The 20,367-nt window shown below is 43.6% G+C and overlaps 1 protein-coding gene across 2 annotated transcripts in view; it reads right to left on the bottom strand.

The window, feature by feature from the left end:
* The window catches only part of CEP83 (centrosomal protein 83), a 117,663-nt gene that overhangs the window by 10,379 nt on the left and 86,917 nt on the right, over window positions 1-20,367 (bottom strand). For both annotated transcript variants that reach the window (XM_069764350.1, XM_069764351.1), the window contains exon 14: window positions 15,584-15,687. In XM_069764350.1, the coding sequence (XP_069620451.1) occupies window positions 15,584-15,687 (104 nt within the window). The remainder of the gene's footprint in view (window positions 1-15,583; window positions 15,688-20,367) is intronic.

Raw genomic sequence — 20,367 nt, 5'->3', positions numbered from 1 at the left:
CTCAATGGTAAGTCTGTTGGAAGGAAACAATGTGGCAGAAAACGCTGTACAACGAGAAGAGGAGACCGGACCCTGAGGAAGATTGTGGAGAAGGACCGATTCCAGACCTTGGGGAACCTGAGGAAGCAGTGGACTGAGTCTGGTGTGGAAACATCCAGAACCACCGTGCACAGGCGTGTGCAGGAAATGGGCTACAGGTGCCGCATTCCCCAGGTAAAGCCACTTTTGAACCATAAACAGCGGCAGAGGCACCTGACCTGGGCTACAGAGAAGCAGCACTGGACTGTTGCTAAGTGGTCCCAAGTACTTATTTCTGATGAAAGCAAATTTTGCATGTCATTCGGAAATCAAGGTGCCAGAGTCTGGAGGAAGACTGGGGAGAAGGAAATGCCAAAATGCCTGAAGTCCAGTGTCAAGTACCCACAGTCAGTGATGGTGTGGGGTGCCATGTCAGCTGCTGGTGTTGGTCCACTGTGTTTCATCAAGGGCAGGGTCAATGCAGCTAGCTATCAGGAGATTTTGGAGCACTTCATGCTTCCATCGGCTGAAATGCTTTATGGAGATGAAGATTTCATTTTTCAGCACGACCTGGCACCTGCTCACAGTGCCAAAACCACTGGTAAATGGTTTACTGACCATGGTATTACTGTGCTCAATTGGCCTGCCAACTCTCCTGACCTGAACCCCATAGAGAATCTGTGGGATATTGTGAAGAGAAAGTTGAGAGACGCAAGACCCAACACTCTGGATGAGCTTAAGGCCGCTATTGAGCCTCCATAACATCTCAGCAGTGTCACAGGCTGATTGCCTCCATGCCACGCCGCATTGAAGCAGTCATTTCTGCCAAAGGATTCCCGACCAAGTATTGAGTGCATAACTGAACATTATTATTTGTTGGTCTTTTTGTTTGTTATTAAAAAACACTTTTATTTGATTGGATGGGTGAAATATGCTAATTTATTGAGACAGGTTTTTTGGGTTATCAGGAGTTGTATGCCAAAATCATCAGTATTAAAACAATAAAAGACCTGACAAATTTCAGTTGGTGGATAATGAATCTATAATATATGAAACACTATATGCTAATTTTTTTAAGAAGGACCTGTATATATATATATATATATATATATATATATATATATATATATATATATATATATGTATGTATATGTATGTATGTATGTATGTATGTATATATATATATATATATATATACATACACGCACACACCATATATTTGTATGTATGTGCATATATGTATTTATGTGTATGTGTATATGTATATATATATATATATATGTGTAAGTATGTGCATAATATATATATATATATATATACATATACATAAATGTATGTATGTATGTATGTGTGTATATATATATATATATATATATATATCTCTCTATAATATAACGCTGGGAGCGTCACTCTGTCCGAAGCCTTTATAGACTGCGCAAGCGCCGGCGCAGTCTGGCCCCCACAGTGTGACGCTCCCAGGAGATCGCGGTATGCGTAAGCACTGAACGCACACCGCGATCTCCACCGGAGAGTCAGGGACCGCCAGGAGGGCGAGTATATTCACCTGTCCCCCGTTCCAGCGCTGCGTGCGGCTCCGTCTCCCATCTCCAGTCTCCTCTGCTGTGACGTTCCCAGTTCAGAGGGCACGATGACGCGCTTAATGCGCGCCGGCGCCGCCCTCTGACTGAACAGTCACAGCCAGAGGAGCCGGGAAGATGGCGGCACGCAGCGCTGGAACGGGACAGACAGGCGAGTATAGCAAGTGCTGGGGGCCTGAGCTGGCGGTGACTCCGGCGACGATAGGCGAGTATGGTATTTTTTTTTTTTTTTTTTTTTATATGGTAGCAGCATACGGGGGCATACACACTGGAGCGTCTTATGGGGGGCATATAATACAATGGTGGCGCAGGATGGGAGCAGCACATGACAGAACGGGCGCAGGATGGCAGCAGCACATGACAGAACGGGCGCAGGATGGCAGCAGCACATGACAGAACGGGCGCAGGATGGCAGCAGCACATGACAGAACGGGCGCAGGATGGCAGCAGCACATGACAGAACGGGCGCAGGATGGCAGCAGCACATGACAGAAAGGGCGCAGGATGGCAGCAGCACATGACAGAAAGGGCGCAGGATGGGAGCAGCACATGACAGAACAGGGGAGCAGGATGGGAGCAGCACATGACAGAACGGGCGCAGGATGCCAGCAGCACATGACAGAACGGGCGCAGGATGGCAGCAGCACATGACAGAACGGGGGCGCAGGATGGCAGCAGCACATGACAGAACGGGGGCGCAGGATGGGAGCAGCACATGACAGAACGGGGGCGCAGGATGGCAGCAGCACATGACAGAACGGGGGCACAGGATGGCAGCAGCACACGACAGAATGGAGGCGCAGGATGGGTGCAGAACATGTCAGAATGGAGGCGCAGGATGGGAGCAGCACATGTCACAATGGGGGCGCAGGATGGGAGCAGCACATGTCACAATGGGGGCGCAGGATGGGTGCAGCACATGACAGAATGGGGACGCAAGATGGGTGCAGCACATGACAGGATGGGGACGCAGGATGGAGCAGCACATACCAGGATGGAGACCATATACCAATATAGATGTTCGCCACCCGGGCGTAGAACGGGTTCAATAGCTAGTATATATATAACGCTGGGAGCGTCACTCTGTCCGAAGCCTTTTTATAGACTGAACGCACACCGCGATCTCCAAAAGAGAAGCAGGGACCGCCAGGAGGGTGAGTATCGGCCATATTCACCTGTCCCCGTTCCACCGCTGAGCGCCGCCATCTTCCCGGTCTTCGGCCTGTGACCTTCAGTTCAGAGGGCGCGATGACGCGCTTAATGCGCGCCGGCGCCGCCCTCTGACTGAACAGTCACGAGACCGGGAAGATGGCGGCACGCAGCGCTGGAACGGGACAGACAGGCGAGTATAGCAAGTGCTGGGGGCCTGAGCTGGCGGTGACTCCGGCGACGATAGGTGAGTATGGTATTTTTTTTTTTTTTTTTTATATGGCAGCAGCATACGGGGGCATACACACTGGAGCGTCTTATGGGGGGCATATAATACAATGGTGGCACAGGATGGGAGCAGCACATGACAGAACGGGCGCAGGATGGCAGCAGCACATGACAGAACGGGCGCAGGATGGCAGCAGCACATGACAGAACAGGCACAGGATGGCAGCAGCACATGACAGAACGGGCGCAGGATGGGAGCAGCACATGACAGAACGGGGGCGCAGGATGGCAGCAGCACATGACAGAACGGGCGCAGGATGGCAGCAGCACATGACAGAACGGGCGCAGGATGGCAGCAGCACATGACAGAACGGGCGCAGGATGGCAGCAGCACATGACAGAACGGGCGCAGGATGGCAGCAGCACATGACAGAACGGGCGCAGGATGGCAGCAGCATATGACAGAATGGAGGTGCAGAACATGTCACAATGGAGGCGCAGGATGGGAGCAGCAGATGTCAGAATGGGGGCGCAGGATGGGAGCAGCACATGTCACAATGGGGGCGCAGGATGGGTGCAACACATGACAGAATGGGGGCGCAAGATGGGTGCAGCACATGCCAGGATGGGGACGCAGGATGGAGCAGCACATGACAGGATGGGGACGCAGGATGGAGCAGCACATGACAGGATGGGGACGCAGGATGGAGCAGCACATACCAGGATGGAGACCATATACCAATATAGATGCTCGCCACCCGGGCGTAGAACGGGTTCAATAGCTAGTATATATATATATATATATATATATATATATATATATATATATATATATATATATATATATATATATATATATATATATATTTATATTTATATTGAGGCTGTGGCCTCCGATACAGCTAGGGGGCGCTGTTTGTTCTCCCCAGAATGTGCATGCAGATGGATGAAGTCCATAGGTGTGCATGAGAGTCACAGATCTCCGGTCCGGGTTTTTCATGTGGCTGAGGGCCACAGGTTTGTGTGTGTTTAAAAGCCTTGCAGTAAGGGGTATGGGTGTCAGGCCGTGTCAGGTGTTTGTCTAGGAGAGGCCAGGTGCACGTCAGTGTCAGTCTGGTGTGTGCTGATCTGCAGAATGCATGGAGGCCAGCAGAGCCAGCACCCAGGGCAGCTGAATAGCCTGGCACCCGCAGCGTACACAGAGATACAAGTCGTCCATGGTACTGGTCTCAGATGTCTTGTGCCCGGAGGTGAATATCCTGTGCCCGTAGGAGTCGGATGTGGATAGTCCTGTGCCCGGAGGTGGATGTCCTGTACCCGAAAGAGGACTAGCATGTGTAACGATTGCAAACAGGTGGATATGGTGCCCGGCTGCTATCCGGAGCATATCCTGAACTGTGTACGACTGTGTGAGTAATGAGTCTGTAAGAGACTGTGATACAGCGATGCAGGACACCCACGAGAACTAGTCAGAGGAGGGCTGGCGTGTGTAGTGTCTGCAACATATGAGGCTGTGTGTACGGAGACGTAAAGAGTCTGTGAGATGGCGTGCGGTCGCCCAGGGAAACTGGACAAGGAAAGTCTGGCCTGTTTAGGGACCGCAAATCTAAAGCCATGTGATATGCATTACTTTGAACTGGTGTAAACTGATCACTGAAGTTCTATGCATTTATGTGAAGTGGACTTTAATGATGTGAAGAAACACATTAAAAAAAGACTTTTGTGTTTGAATTTGTGGGTCACTGCTTCTTCACTGCGTACGATGCTACTGCAGCTTTACTATATATATATATATATATATATATATATATATATATATATATATATATATATATATATATATATATATATATACACATACATACATATATATATATATACATACATACATACATACATACATACACACAGTGGGGCAAAAAAGTATTTAGTCAGTCAGCAATAGTGCAAGTTCCACCACTTAAAAAGATGGGAGGCGTCTGTAATTTACATCATAGGTAGACCTCAACTATGGGAGACAAACTGAGAAAAAAAAAATCCAGAAAATCACATTGTCTGTTTTTTTATATTTTATTTGCATATTATGGTGGAAAATAAGTATTTGGTCAGAAACAAAATTTCATCTCAATACTTTATAATATATCCTTTGTTGGCAATGACAGAGGTCAAACGTTTTCTGTAAGTCTTCACAAGGTTGCCACACACTGTTGTTGGTATGTTGGCCCATTCTTCCATGCAGATCTCCTCTAGAGCAGTGATGTTTTTGGCTTTTCGCTTGGCAACACGGACTTTCAACTCCCTCCAAAGGTTTTCTATAGGGTTGAGATCTGGAGACTGGCTAGGCCACTCCAGGACCTTGAAAGGCTTCTTTACGAAGCCACTCCTTCGTTGCCCTGGCGGTGTGCTTTGGATCATTGTCATGTTGAAAGACCCAGCCACGTTTCATCTTCAATGCCCTTGCTGATGAAAGGAGGTTTGCACTCAAAATCTCACGATACATGGCCCCATTCATTCTTTCATGTACCCGGATCAGTCGTCCTGGCCCCTTTGCAGAGAAACAGCCCCAAAGCATGATGTTTCCACCACCATGCTTTACAGTAGGTATGGTGTTTGGAGGAAAAAGAATACTGAGTTGCATCCTCCAAACACGACAAGTTGTGTTTCTACCAAACAGTTCCAGTTTGGTTTCATCAGACCATAGGACATTCTCCCAAATCTCCTCTGGATCATCCAAATGCTCTCTAGCAAACTTCAGACGGGCCCAGACATGTACTGGCTTAAGCAGTGGGACACGTCTGGCACTGCAGGATCTGAGTCCATGGTGGCGTAGTGTGTTACTTATGGTAGGCCTTGTTACATTGGTCCCAGCTCTCTGCAGTTCATTCACTAGGTCCCCCCGCGTGGTTCTGGGATTTTTGCTCACCGTTCTTGTGATCATTCTGACCCCACGGGGTGGGATTTTGCGTGGAGCCCCAGATCGAGGGACATTATCAGTGGTCTTGTAGGTCTTCCATTTTCTAATTATTGCTCCCACTGTTGATTTCTTCACTCCAAGCTGGTTGGCTATTGCAGATTCAGTCTTCCCAGCCTGGTGCAGGGCTACAATTTTGTTTCTGGTGTCCTCTGACAGCTCTTTGGTCTTCACCATAGTGGAGTTTGGAGTCAGACTGTTTGAGGGTGTGCACAGGTGTCTTTTTATACTGATAAGTTTAAACAGGTGCCATTACTACAGGTAATGAGTGGAGGAAAGAGGAGACTCTTAAAGAAGAAGTTACAGGTCTGTGAGAGCCAGAAATCTTGATTGTTTGTTTCTGACCAAATACTTATTTTCCACCATAATATGCAAATAAAATGATAAAAAAACAGACAATGTGATTTTCTGGATTTTTTTTTCTCAGTTTGTCTCCCATAGTTGAGGTCTACCTATGATGTAAATTACAGACGCCTCTCATCTTTTTAAGTGGTGGAACTTGCACTATTGCTGACTGACTAAATACTTTTTTGCGTGTGTGCGTGTGCGTGTGTGTGTATATATATATATATATATATATATATATATATATATATATATATATATATATATATATATATATATATACACACACACACACACACACACACACACACACACATACACATACATACATATATATGTACCGTATATACTTGAGTATAAGCCGACCCCCCTAATTTTGCCACAAAAAACTGGGAAAACTTATCGACTCGAGTATAAGCCTAGGGTAGGAAATGCAGCAGCTACCGGTAAATGTCAAAAGTAAAAATAGATGCTCCATACCGTTCATTATTGCCCCATAGATGCTCCATATACAACTGTGCTATATACAATGCTCTATACCGTTCATTATGGCCCCATAGATGCTCCTTATAAAGCTGTGCCCCATATATATTGCTCTGCACCGTTGATTATGGCCCCATAGATGCTCCTTATCACGCTGTGCGGTGCCATATATATTGCTCTGCACTTTTGATTATGGCCCCATAGATTCTCCTTATAAAGCGGTGCCATATAGATTGCTCTGCACCGTTGATTATGGCCCCATAGATGCTGCATATATAATGCTGCTGGTGCTGGTGCTGCAATAAAAAAAAAAAAATCACATACTCACCTTTCTTGCTCAGGATGGCAGCGCTTTCAATAATTACCTGCTCCTCGTGCGGCTCCGTCTCCAGCACTGACGCTCAGCAGAGGGCGCGCTATGACTACGTCACAGCGCCCTCTAACCTGAGCGTCACTGCTAGAGGACGCTGCAGACGGAGCCGCACCGGAGCGAGGAGCAGGTAAATATAGCGCAGTGCTGCGCTCCCCTTACCTGCTCCGGCGCGGTCCCTGCTTCCCCGACGCTGCAGCTTCTTCCTGTAATTGAGCGGTCGCAGTTACCGATCATTTACAGCAATGAATATGTGGCTCCTCCCCTATGGAGGCGGAGCCGCCTATTCATTTCTGTAATGAGCGGTACCATGTGACCGCTCAGTACAGGAAGAATCTGCAGCGCCGGGGAAGCCAGGGACTGCAGGGACCGCGCCGCAGCAGGTAAGTATGACTACACAGCCCCCGCTCCCCCTCCCCTGCCGACCCCCGGGTATATGACTCGAGTATAAGCCGAGAGGGGGACTTTCAGCCCAAAAAAATGGGCTGAAAATCTCGGCTTATACTAGAGTATATACGGTATATAGATTATATATATATATATATATATATATATATATATATATATATATATATATATATATATATATATATATATATTTGCCTAGAATACTACTTCCTGCAATTTAAATTGCCTAGAATACTACTTCCTGCAATTTGTGCCAACTTCCTGTCCGGAGCTAATGTCCGGAGCTAATGTCCGGAGCTAATGTCCGGAGATAATGTCCGGAGATAAGTGACGTCAACAGTGTCCAGTGTCTGATTGGTTGCCGCCTGCTGCGAGCGACCAATCAGAAACGTGCCGTACTGTGACACACTCCGCCCGCCATTTTGGTGTGATTTTTGAATTTTTACCTCACAGCAAGTTTCTACTGCGTGGAGGCGGGTCCAGTGACGTTGCTCTTCAAGCTCCTGCCGAATTTCGTCAAAAAAATGATAATACCATTTACCAAAACTATATATATTTAGTTGTGAAGTGGTTCAGTGACATTTTCACACCAATTTTGAACTTTTGTTTGGTGTTTTCTCCATATACTGCCTATTATTCACTGACTGTTATACTGAGAGACTGCCGTTTATTAACCTCTTCTTTGCCACATTGGGTATATTGCTCTATTATTTGCCACATAAGGACATTGTCCATTATTGCCCAGCAATTTCTCTGCAATATAAACTGCCTATTTATTAATATCTGCATTCCTGCAAAGAACTATTGCCTATTATTAACTGGGTATTTTCCTACTACCTGACATTGTTCTTAAGCAAAGAACCGTTGTTGTGGCATTTGCCACAACACGCAAAGTTGTCGTCTGATGTCTTTCATCCCTCCCCTCATAAGCATGTTCATGGATCCTGTGTAACTGTACCTTAAATAACAAGAATTGTCAAGAGCTGGTGAGTGCAGCCATTTTTTGTTCTTTCTTACTATTATTTATTAATTGTATTATTTTTACATTTGAATAAATAAAGTATATATGGATTCTAGACTCCCGATTCTGTAGAATCGGGCTGCCATCTAGTATATATATATATATATATATATATATATATATATATATATATATATATATATATATATATATATATATATATATATATATATATATATATATATATATATATACACACGCACACACATACATACACCAGATTGTGGCCCGATTCGAACGCATCGGGTATTCTAGAATATGCATGTCCCTGTAGTATATGGACAATGATGATTCCAGAATTCGCGGCAGACTGTGCCCGTCGCTGATTGGTCGAGGCAACCTTTATGACATCATTGTCGCCATGGCAACCATTATGACATCTACGTCGATACTGTGCCCGTCGCTGAATCAGAAACGTGGGATTTCTACGTCCTTTATGACATCATCGTTGCTGTGCCCGTCGCTGATTGGTCGAGGCCGCCAGGCCTCGACCAATCAGAGACGCGGGATGTCTACGTCCTTTATGACATCGTCACTGTGCCCGTCGCTGATTGGCCGAGGCCTGGCGGCCTCGACCAATGAGACGTGGGATTTCCAGGACAGACAGACAGAAAAACCCTTAGACAATTATATATATAGATATAGATATATATATACACACACACACACACACAGACATACATACATACATATATATATATACACATACATAGATACATACATACATACACCTTCCCTACAGCTCCTACCCAACATCCCCACAGTCCCTATCCCTATTGCCTTTATACACTTGCTTTGGCAAAACTGATGTGTATTTGGTCCTGCCAATAAAGCTTCTTTGAATCTTGAATCTATGTCTAGATATATCTATATCTCTATCTATCTATCTACAGTGGGGCACAAAAGTATTTAGTCAGTCAGCAATAGTGCAAGTTCCACCACTTAAAAAGATGAGAGGCGTCTGTAATTTACATCATAGGTAGACCTCAACTATGGGAGACAAACTGAGAAAAAAAAATCCAGAAAATCACATTGTCTGTTTTTTTATATTTTATTTGCATATTATGGTGGAAAATAAGTATTTGGTCAGAAACAAACAATCAAGATTTCTGGCTCTCACAGACCTGTAACTTCTTCTTTAAGAGTCTCCTCTTTCCTCCACTCATTACCTGTAGTAATGGCACCTGTTTAAACTTGTTATCAGTATAAAAAGACACCTGTGCACACCCTCAAACAGTCTGACTCCAAACTCCACTATGGTGAAGACCAAAGAGCTGTCAAAGGACACCAGAAACAAAATTGTAGCCCTGCACCAGGCTGGGAAGACTGAATCTGCAATAGCCAACCAGCTTGGAGTGAAGAAATCAACAGTGGGAGCAATAATTAGAAAATGGAAGACATACAAGACCACTGATAATCTCCCTCGATCTGGGGCTCCACGCAAAATCCCACCCCGTGGGGTCAGAATGATCACAAGAACGGTGAGCAAAAATCCAAGAACCACGCGGGGGGACCTAGTGAATGAACTGCAGAGAGCTGGGACCAATGTAACAAGGCCTACCATAAGTAACACACTACGGCACCATGGACTCAGATCCTGCAGTGCCAGACGTGTCCCACTGCTTAAGCCAGTACATGTCCGGGCCCGTCTGAAGTTTGCTAGAGAGCATTTGGATGATCCAGAGGAGTTTTGGGAGAATGTCCTATGGTCTGATGAAACCAAACTGGAACTGTTTGGTAGAAACACAACTTGTCGTGTTTGGAGGAAAAAGAATACTGAGTTGCAACCATCAAACACCATACCTACTGTAAAGCATGGTGGTGGAAACATCATGCTTTGGGGCTGATTCTCTGCAAAGGGGCCAGGACGACTGATCCGGGTACATGAAAGAATGAATGGGGCCATGTATCATGAGATTTTGAGTGCAAACCTCCTTCCATCAGCAAGGGCATTGAAGATGAAAAGTGGCTGGGTCTTTCAACATGGCACACCGCCAGGGCAACGAAGGAGTGGCTTCGTAAGAAGCATTTCAAGGTCCTGGAGTGGCCTAGCCAGTCTCCAGATCTCAACCCTATAGAAAACCTTTGGAGGGAGTTGAAAGTCCGTGTTGCCAAGCGAAAAGCCAAAAACATCACTGCTCTAGAGGAGATCGGCATGGAGGAATGGGCCAACATACCAACAACAGTGTGTGGCAACCTTGTGAAGACTTACAGAAAACGTTTGACCTCTGTCATTGCCAACAAAGGATATATTACAAAGTATTGAGATGAAATTTTGTTTCTGACCAAATACTTATTTTCCACCATAATATGCAAATAAAATGATAAAAAAACAGACAATGTGATTTTCTGGATTTTTTTTTCTCAGTTTGTCTCCCATAGTTGAGGTCTACCTATGATGTAAATTACAGACGCCTCTCATCTTTTTAAGTGGTGGAACTTGCACTATTGCTGACTGACTAAATACTTTTTTGCCCCACTGTATATATACACACACATACATAGTGTATGTAGTATACATACATATATACGTACATACACTAGATGGTGGCCCGATTCTAACCCATCGGGTATTCTAGATAGAATATGTATGTATATAGCAGCCACATACTATATAGCACAGGCCACGTAGTATATAGGAGCCATGTAGTTTATAGCATACAAATAGTAAGTGGCCTGTGCTATATAGTATGTGGCTGCTATATACATACATACATATTGTAGAATACACGATGCGTTGTATATAATGCAGCCCATGCAGTATCTAACACAGGCCACGTAGTATACAGCAGCTATGTAGTATATAACACTGCCCACGTAGTATATAGCAGCCATGTAGTATATAGTACTGCCCACGTAGTATATAGCAGCCATGTAGTATATAGTACTGCCCACGTAGTATATAGCAGCCATGTAGTATATAACACTGCCCACGTAGTATATAGCAGCCATGTAGCATATAACACTGCCCACGTAGTATATAGCAGCCATGTAGTATATAGTACTGCCCACGTAGTATATAGTACTGCCCATGTAGTATATAGCAGCCATGTAGTATATAACACTGCCCACGTAGTATATAGCAGCCATGTAGTATATAGTACTGCCCACGTAGTATATAGTACTGCCCATGTAGTATATAGCAGCCATGTAGTATATAACACTGCCCACGTAGTATATAGCAGCCATGTAGTATATAACACTGCCCACGTAGTATATAGCAGCCATGTAGTATATAGTACTGCCCACGTAGTATATAGCAGCCATGTAGTATATAGTACTGCCCACGTAGTATATAGTAGCCATGTAGTATATAACACTGCCCACGTAGTATATAGCAGCCATGTAGTATATAACACTGCCCACGTAGTATATAGCAGCCATGTAGTATATAGTACTGCCCACGTAGTATATAGTACTGCCCATGTAGTATATAGCAGCCATGTAGTATATAACACTGCCCACGTAGTATATAGCAGCCATGTAGTATATAACACTGCCCACGTAGTATATAGCAGCCATGTAGTATATAGTACTGCCCACGTAGTATATAGTACTGCCCATGTAGTATATAGCAGCCATGTAGTATATAACACTGCCCACGTAGTATATAGCAGCCATGTAGTATATAACACTGCCCACGTAGTATATAGCAGCCATGTAGTATATAACACTGCCCACGTAGTATATAGCAGCCATGTAGTATATAGTACTGCCCACGTAGTATATAGCAGCCATGTAGTATATAACATTGCCCACGTAGTATATAGCAGCCATGTAGTATATAGTACTGCCCACGTAGTATATAGCAGCCATGTAGTATATAACACTGCCCACGTAGTATATAGCAGCCATGTAGTATATAGTACTGCCCACGTAGTATATAGCAGCCATGTAGTATATAGTACTGCCCACGTAGTATATAGCAGCCATGTAGTATATAACACTGCCCACGTAGTATATAGCAGCCATGTAGTATATAACACTGCCCACGTAGTATATAGCAGCCATGTAGTATATAGTACTGCCCACGTAGTATATAGCAGCCATGTAGTATATAGTACTGCCCACGTAGTATATAGCAGCCATGTAGTATATAACACTGCCCACGTAGTATATAGCAGCCATGTAGTATATAGTACTGCCCACGTAGTATATAGTACTGCCCATGTAGTATATAGCAGCCATGTAGTATATAACACTGCCCACGTAGTATATAGCAGCCATGTAGTATATAACACTGCCCAAGTAGTATATAGCAGCCATGTAGTATATAGTACTGCCCACGTAGTATATAGTACTGCCCATGTAGTATATAGCAGCCATGTAGTATATAACACTGCCCACGTAGTATATAGCAGCCATGTAGTATATAACACTGCCCACGTAGTATATAGCAGCCATGTAGTATATAACACTGCCCACGTAGTATATAGCAGCCATGTAGTATATAGTACTGCCCACGTAGTATACAGCAGCCATGTAGTATATAACACTGCCCAAGTAGTATATAGCAGCCATGTAGTCAACGCAGCCCACGCAGTATGGGCACATATCCCTGTTAAAAAAAAAAAAAAAAAAAAAAAGAATTAAAATAAAAAAGTTACATACTCACCCCCTGGGATCCAACGGCGCTGTGGCGATGGGAGCGCGGCTGCCGCCATCTTCCGTTACCAGGATGCATTGTGAAATTACCCAGAAGACTTAGCGGTCTCGCAAGACCGCCAAGTCTTCTGGGTAATTTCGCAATGCATCTCTGGGACCGGAAGCTGGCGGAAGGCGGGAGCGCATCCTCGGACTACGGAGGGTGAGTGTAGCAGGTTTTTTTTTTTTTTTTAATTATTATTTTTAACATTCGATTTCTTTTTACTATTGACGCTGCATAGGCAGCATCAATAGTAAAACGTTGGGGACACACAGGGTTAATAGCAGCGGTAACTGAGTGCGTAACCCGCGGCATAACGCGGTCCGTCACTGCTGGCATTAACCCTGTGTGAGTGGTGACTGCAGGGAGTATGGAGCGGGCACTGACTGCGGGGAGTAGGGAGGGACTAATCGGACTGTGCCCGTCGCTGATTGGTCGCGGCAAAAAAAAAAAGGTTGGCTGAGGTCCATAGCAAGCATCTGACAAGTTAGATTTGTCTGATCTTATTTCTTGTCCATTAGTATGAGCAGCTGCAGAGGTACAGTTAGGTCCATATATATTTGGACATAGACGACATTTTTCTAATTTTGGGTATAGACATTACCACAATGAATTTTAAACAAAACAATTCAGATGCAGTTGAAGTTCAGACTTTCAGCTTTCATTTGAGGGTATCCACATTAAAACTGGATGAAGGGTTTGGGAGTTTCAGCTCCTTAACATGTGCCACCCTGTTTTTAAAGGGACCAAAAGTAATTGGACAATTGACTCCAAGGCTATTTTATGGACAGGTGTGTGCAATCCCTTCGTTATGTAATTCTCAATTAAGCAGATAAAAGGCCTGGAGTTGATTTCAGGAGTGGTGCTTGCATTTTGAAGGTTTTGCTGTGAAGTAAACATGCGGTCAAAGGAGCTCTCCATGCAGGTGAAACAAGCCATCCTTAAGCTGCGAAAACAGAAAAAACCCATGCGAGAAATTGCTACAATATTAGGAGTGGCAAAATCTACAGTTTGGTACATCCTGAGAAGGAAAGAAAGCACTGGTGAACTCATCAATGCAAAAAGACCTAGGCACCCACGGAAGACAACAGCGGTGGATGAGAAACCCCTTCACAACAGCCAACCAAGTGAACAACACTCTCCGGGAGGTAGGCATATCAATATCCAAATCTACCATAAAAGAGAAGACTGCATGAAAGTAAATACAGAGGGTTCACTGCATGGTGCAAGCCACTCATAAGCATCAAGAATAAAAAGGCTAGATTGGACTTTGCTAAAAAAACATCTAAAAAAGCCAGCACAGTTCTGGAAGAACATTCTTTGGACAGATGAAACCAAGATCAACCTCTACCAGAATGATGGAAAGAGAAAAGTAAGGCGAAGGTGTGGTACAGCTCATGATCCAAAGCATACCACATCATCTGTAAAACACGGCGGAGGCAGTGTGATGGCTTGGGCATGCATGGCTGCCAGTGGCACTGGGTCACTAGTGTTTATTGATGATGTGACACAGGACAGAAGCAGCCCAATGAATTCTAAGGTATTCAGTGACATACTGTGTGCTCAGATCCAGCCAAATGCAGCCAAACTGATTGGTCGTCGTTTCATACTACAGATGGACAATGACCCAAAACATAAAGCCAAAGCAACCCAGTAGTTTATTAAAGCAAAGAAGTGGAATATTCTTGAATGGCCAAGTCAGTCACCTGATCTCAACCCAATTGAGCATGCATTTCACTTGTTAAAGACTGATCTTCAGACAGAAAGGCCCACAAACAAACAACAACTGAAAACCACAGCAGTGAAGGCCTGGCAGAGCATCAAAAAGGAGGTAACACAGCGTCTGGTGATGTCCATGAGTTCAAGACTTCAGGCAGTCATTGCCATCAAAGGGTTTTCAACCAAGTACTAGAAATGAACATTTTATTTAAAATTATTGAATCTGTCCAATTACTTTTGGTCCCTTTAAAAACAGGGTGGCACATGTTAAGGAGCTGAAACTCCTAAACCCTTCATCCAATTTTAATGTGGATACCCTCAAATAAAAGCTGAAAGTCTGAACTTCAACGGCATCTGAAATGTTTTGTTTAAAATTTATTGTGGTAATGTCTATAACCAAAATTAGAAAAATGTTGTCTCTGTCCAAATATATATGGACTTAACTGTACCTGGCTATCACTTATGTCCTCTCATTACTGACATAGCAGGCACATGTACAGGACATGATCATGGAGAAGTCAGGGCTGATGGATATTAGACACAATCACTGGCATGAGTAAGTCGGCACACGGTAACACATTTTTGGTTATGGAAATGACAATACAGCGTAGACAAGATATTTGCTCACCGATTTAATACAGACTTTTCAGTCTCAAGTTCTTCATTCTTTGCCTCCAAGAGTTCGATTCTTTCTTTTAATTTTTTGCATTTGTTCTCATGTATATTCTTTCTCTGCATATCAAAGTGACAATGTTTGAATCGTTTCACACTTAAAAAATAAAAAGCAGATTTTTTTTTTACTTTATACCATGTTGATAAAGTTGATTCTGTTCTGCACCAAGACTTTTTTTTTTTTATGTTTAGGGGGAGGGTGTTTTATTGCACACAGCTCACTACCATAAAGGATGGCAGGTTTCTTGCAGAAATTTCTTTCACTATCTTACACATCTGAATGGGGCTTGTAAAAAAACAAAAAACAAAAAAAAAACTCACATACAACACATAATGCAAAATCAGCCCCATTCAGCTATCCAAATGAAAAATATGAATAAAAAAAGGCGGCAACATCTGTCCGATGTCGAAACGTGTATCCCTGTATTCATTTAATACATTCTTATGAAGCCACTACCTGCTTGTCTGTCATACTTAGCAGCGCTTACCGTATATACTCGAGTAACTAAGTTTTTCAGCACATTTTTTATGCTGAAAAAGCCCCCCATGGCTTATACTCAAGTGAGGGTCCCATAAGATGGAGTGGAGATGGAGTGGAGAGGGAACGGCAGTGGCGGAGCAGCAGGTCACAGGAGGCAGGAGCCGGCTGCTAAAAAGAATTTAATATTCACTGCTCTCCACTCCCATAGGCATGGAGAGTAGTGAATATTCATTTCTTTTTAACCGCGAGCACAGTAGTCGAGGCTGCTGACTTCTTGCAGCGCCTTGGTGATCGCGAGTGCCCGCTACTTAAGGGAATTAATATTCACTACTCTCCGCGTCCATAGTCCCAGCATGGAAAGCAGCGAGTATTCCGGCACCTGTCCTCTGCTTATTAGCAGCGCGTGACTTCACTGCCTTGCGCTGCCTACAAGCATGAATCGGCTGCTGGCATCAGAACAAGATGCTGTGCGGAAGCGCAGGGAAGGCAAGTAGGATTTTTTTTAATGTTTTTCTAATGGGGGCCATGTATACCAGGATAGGGACGAGGGGGCCATGCATACCAGGATAGGGATGAGGGGGCCATGCATACCAGGAGAGGGATGAGGGGGGTGCATGCATACCAGGAGAGGGATGAGGGGGGATGCATGCATACCAGGAGAGGGATGAGGGGGATGCATGCATACCAGGCTAGGGATGAGGGGGGATGCATGCATACCAGGAGAGGGATGAGGGGGATGCATGCATACCAGGCTAGGGATGAGGGGGATGCATGCATACCATGCTAGGGATGAGGGGGCCATGCATACAAAGATAGGGATGAGGGGGCCATGCATACCAGAATAGGGATGAGGGGGGATGCATGCTTACCAGGAGAGGGATGAGGGGGGATGCATGCTTACCAGGAGAGGGATTGGGGGATGCATGCATACCAGGAGAGGGATGAGGGAGGATGGATGCATACCAGGCTAGGGATGAGGGGGATGCATGCATACCAGGCTAGGGATGATGGGGGCATGCATACAAGGATAGGGATGAGGCTATGCATACCAGGATGGGATGAGGGGGCCCATGCATACGATGATCGGGATGAGGGGGGGGGGGAGAGCATGCATACAAGGATGGGGATGAGGAGGTCATGCGTGCCAGCCTTATACTTGAGTCAATACGTTTTCCCAGTTTTATTGTGGTAAAATTAGGTGCCTCGTCTTATATTTGGATTGGCGCATACTCGAATACATATGTTATATCAACCCCTATTTGAATTTTCATGTTTAAACCTTTTTTCTGATACATAGAGGTTCCTGCACCAGACCATAGCCTAGGGTAGCTGCAGCTGATGCTTTCCATCTCCAACTTTAAAACAGTGTTGTGCCTGGTATTTGCACATCCCTCAAAGGGATGCCCTTTCTGTCAGCACTTACCAAAGGCACTATAAGGATTTCTGCAGTATGCAGTGCCCTGCCTTTTTCTTTTCTTTATAAGTCATTATTAGTGATGAGCGAACGTGCTCGGATAACGTGTTATCCAAGCATAATCAGGTGCTAACGCATGCAGGGATTGCCTGTTTATAAGGGTTTCCCTGCATATGTTGCGGTTCTCAAACAGCAAACAGACATGCAGCCACAGTGACTTGAACATAGTATTAGAGCACGCTGAAGATACGATTAGCACTCGAGCATGCTCAGATAACACTTTACCAGAGCACGCTCACTCATGACTAGTCATTATCTACCGGTATATGGCATAGAATTTTAGTTGCAGAAATTTCTTGCAATATACCTTTATTAGCCAATAGCTCATTATAGTTAGCCTTTGCTTCTCAGAATCAATTCATAGGTCTGCACTATTCCATTTATTAAGTTAATTCTTCAGAAACTATTATTTGTACATGCACTGGTGGTATTAGATCAAAAATATTTCAGGAAAAAAATACCACATTTATGTCAAGCATTATTAAATAATACTCGATGCTACAGAATGCCTTAAGACAACTCCCAGGATCATGTATTATATAGGGAAGAAAAAAAAAAAATTTTAATGAAAAATAAGAATGTCTGATGGTAAATTTTAAGTAGTTTTACATTACCCAACTGATTTGAATGAAGCAGAGGAAAAATGAAGCTGTATTCTGCTGAAAACACATCCAGGAACTACAATCTACTCACAGCCCCCATAACAGTCCTGACCATGAATCCAATCATTAACCCCTTTATCCCCAAGGGTGGTTTGCACGTTAATGAACGGGCCAATTTTTACAATTCTGACCACTATCCATTTTTGAGGCTATAACTCTGGAACACTTCTACGGATCCCGCTGATTCTGACATTTTCTAGTGACATATTGTACTTCATCACAGCGGTAAAATTTCCTTGATATTACCTGCGTTTATTTGTGGAAAAAACCTGAAATTTGGCAAAAATTTTGCAATTTTCCAACTTTGAATTTTTATGCCCTTAAGTCACAGAGATATGTCACACAAAATACTTAATAAGTAACATTTCCCACATGTCTACTTTACATCAGCACAATTTTAGAACCAACATTTTCTTTGCTAGGGAGTTATAAGGGTTAAAAGTTGACCAGCGCTTTCTCATATTTACAGCAACCAAAAGAGAAAGAAGCCGCTCATAAGAATGCACACCACAAGGCTAATAAATAATAATAGGACAATATAAGAACAGAATTTTTATTGACAAACCAGAACTTCAAAAAACATAAAACATAATTAAAAACAGTGATACCAGGTACATTTGGTCCACATATCAATATATCTTGTATAATACAAATATCAAATACAATAAGTCCGCACACCCGATTTATAATGGGAGAACAACCCTCTGGCTCATGGAGCTACATGCATATAAGTGTTCCCTAATATAACTCCCTATGGCATGTATGACCCCAAAAGAATAAGGGGGACAACAGCCAAAGTAAGGGGAAAACACCCCCAAGATGAAACAATATAAGGGAGAAAAAGAGCCACCCGAGCACAAGAAATGACTCCACACATAGGGGTCATACATGCCATAGGGAGTTATATTAGGGAACACTTATATGCATGTAGCTCCATGAGCCAGAGGGTTGTTCTCCCATTATAAATCGGGTGTGCGGACTTATTGTATTTGATATTTGTATTATACAAGATATATTGATATGTGGACCAAATGTACCTGGTATCACTGTTTTTAATTATGTTTTATGTTTTTTGAAGTTGTGGTTTGTCAATAAAAATTCTGTTCTTATATTGTTCTATTATTATTTATTAGCCTTGTGGTGTGCATTCTTATGAGCGGCTTCTTTCTCTTTTGGTTGCTGTATTCATTCATTGGCCGCTTGTCTGCACCCCGACTGGCATTCAATATTAGTGGGTATTGGTAGTGCGCTCTATATGTTTGTTTTCGCTTTCTCATTTTTACAACACCATTTTTATTTATATTTATTTATTTTTTTAGGGACCACATCACATTTGAAGTCACTTTGAGGGGTCTATATGATGGAAAATACCCAAAAGTGACACCATTCTAAAAACTGCACCCCTCAAGGTGTGCAAAACCACATTCAAGAAGTTTATTAACCCTTCTGGTGCTTCACAGGAATTTTTGGAATGTTTAAAAAAAAAAAAATAAATGAACATTTAACTTTTTTTTTCACACAAAAAATGACTTCAGATCCAAATTTTTTTATTGTCTCAAGGGTAATAGGAAAAATTGGACCCCAAAAGTTGTTGTTCAATTTGTCGTGAGTACACCGATGCCCCATATGTGGGAGAAAACTACTGTATGGGCTCGGAAGGGAAGTAGTGACGTTTTGGAATGCAGACTTTGATGGAATGGTCTGCAGGCGTCATGTCGAATTTGGAGAGCCCTTGATGTGCCTTAACAGTGGAAATCCCCACAAGTGACCCCATTTTGGAAACTAGACCCCCCAAGGAACTTATCTAGATGTGTGGTGAGCACTTTGAACCCCCGAGTGCTTCATAGAAGCTTATAACGTAGAGCCGTAAAAATAAAAAAATCCTTTTTTTTTTTCCACAAAAATGATCTTTTTGCCCCCAATTTTTTATTTTCCCAAGGGTAACAGGAGAAATTGGACCCCAAGAGTTGTTGTGCAATTTATCCTGAGTACACTGATACCCCACAAGTGGGGGTAAACCACTGTTTGGACACATGGCAGAGCTCAAAAGGGAAGGAGCGCCAGATTTCACTGTTATGGTTTGCAGGTGTCATGACCGACTGGGAGAGCCCATGAGGTGCCAA

Source organism: Ranitomeya imitator, chromosome 4 (assembly GCF_032444005.1).
Source record: "Ranitomeya imitator isolate aRanImi1 chromosome 4, aRanImi1.pri, whole genome shotgun sequence".
Lineage (NCBI taxonomy): Eukaryota > Metazoa > Chordata > Amphibia > Anura > Dendrobatidae > Ranitomeya > Ranitomeya imitator.
The sequence above is the reverse complement of the archived record's forward strand: the minus strand, read 5'-3'. Positions and strand labels throughout refer to the sequence as shown.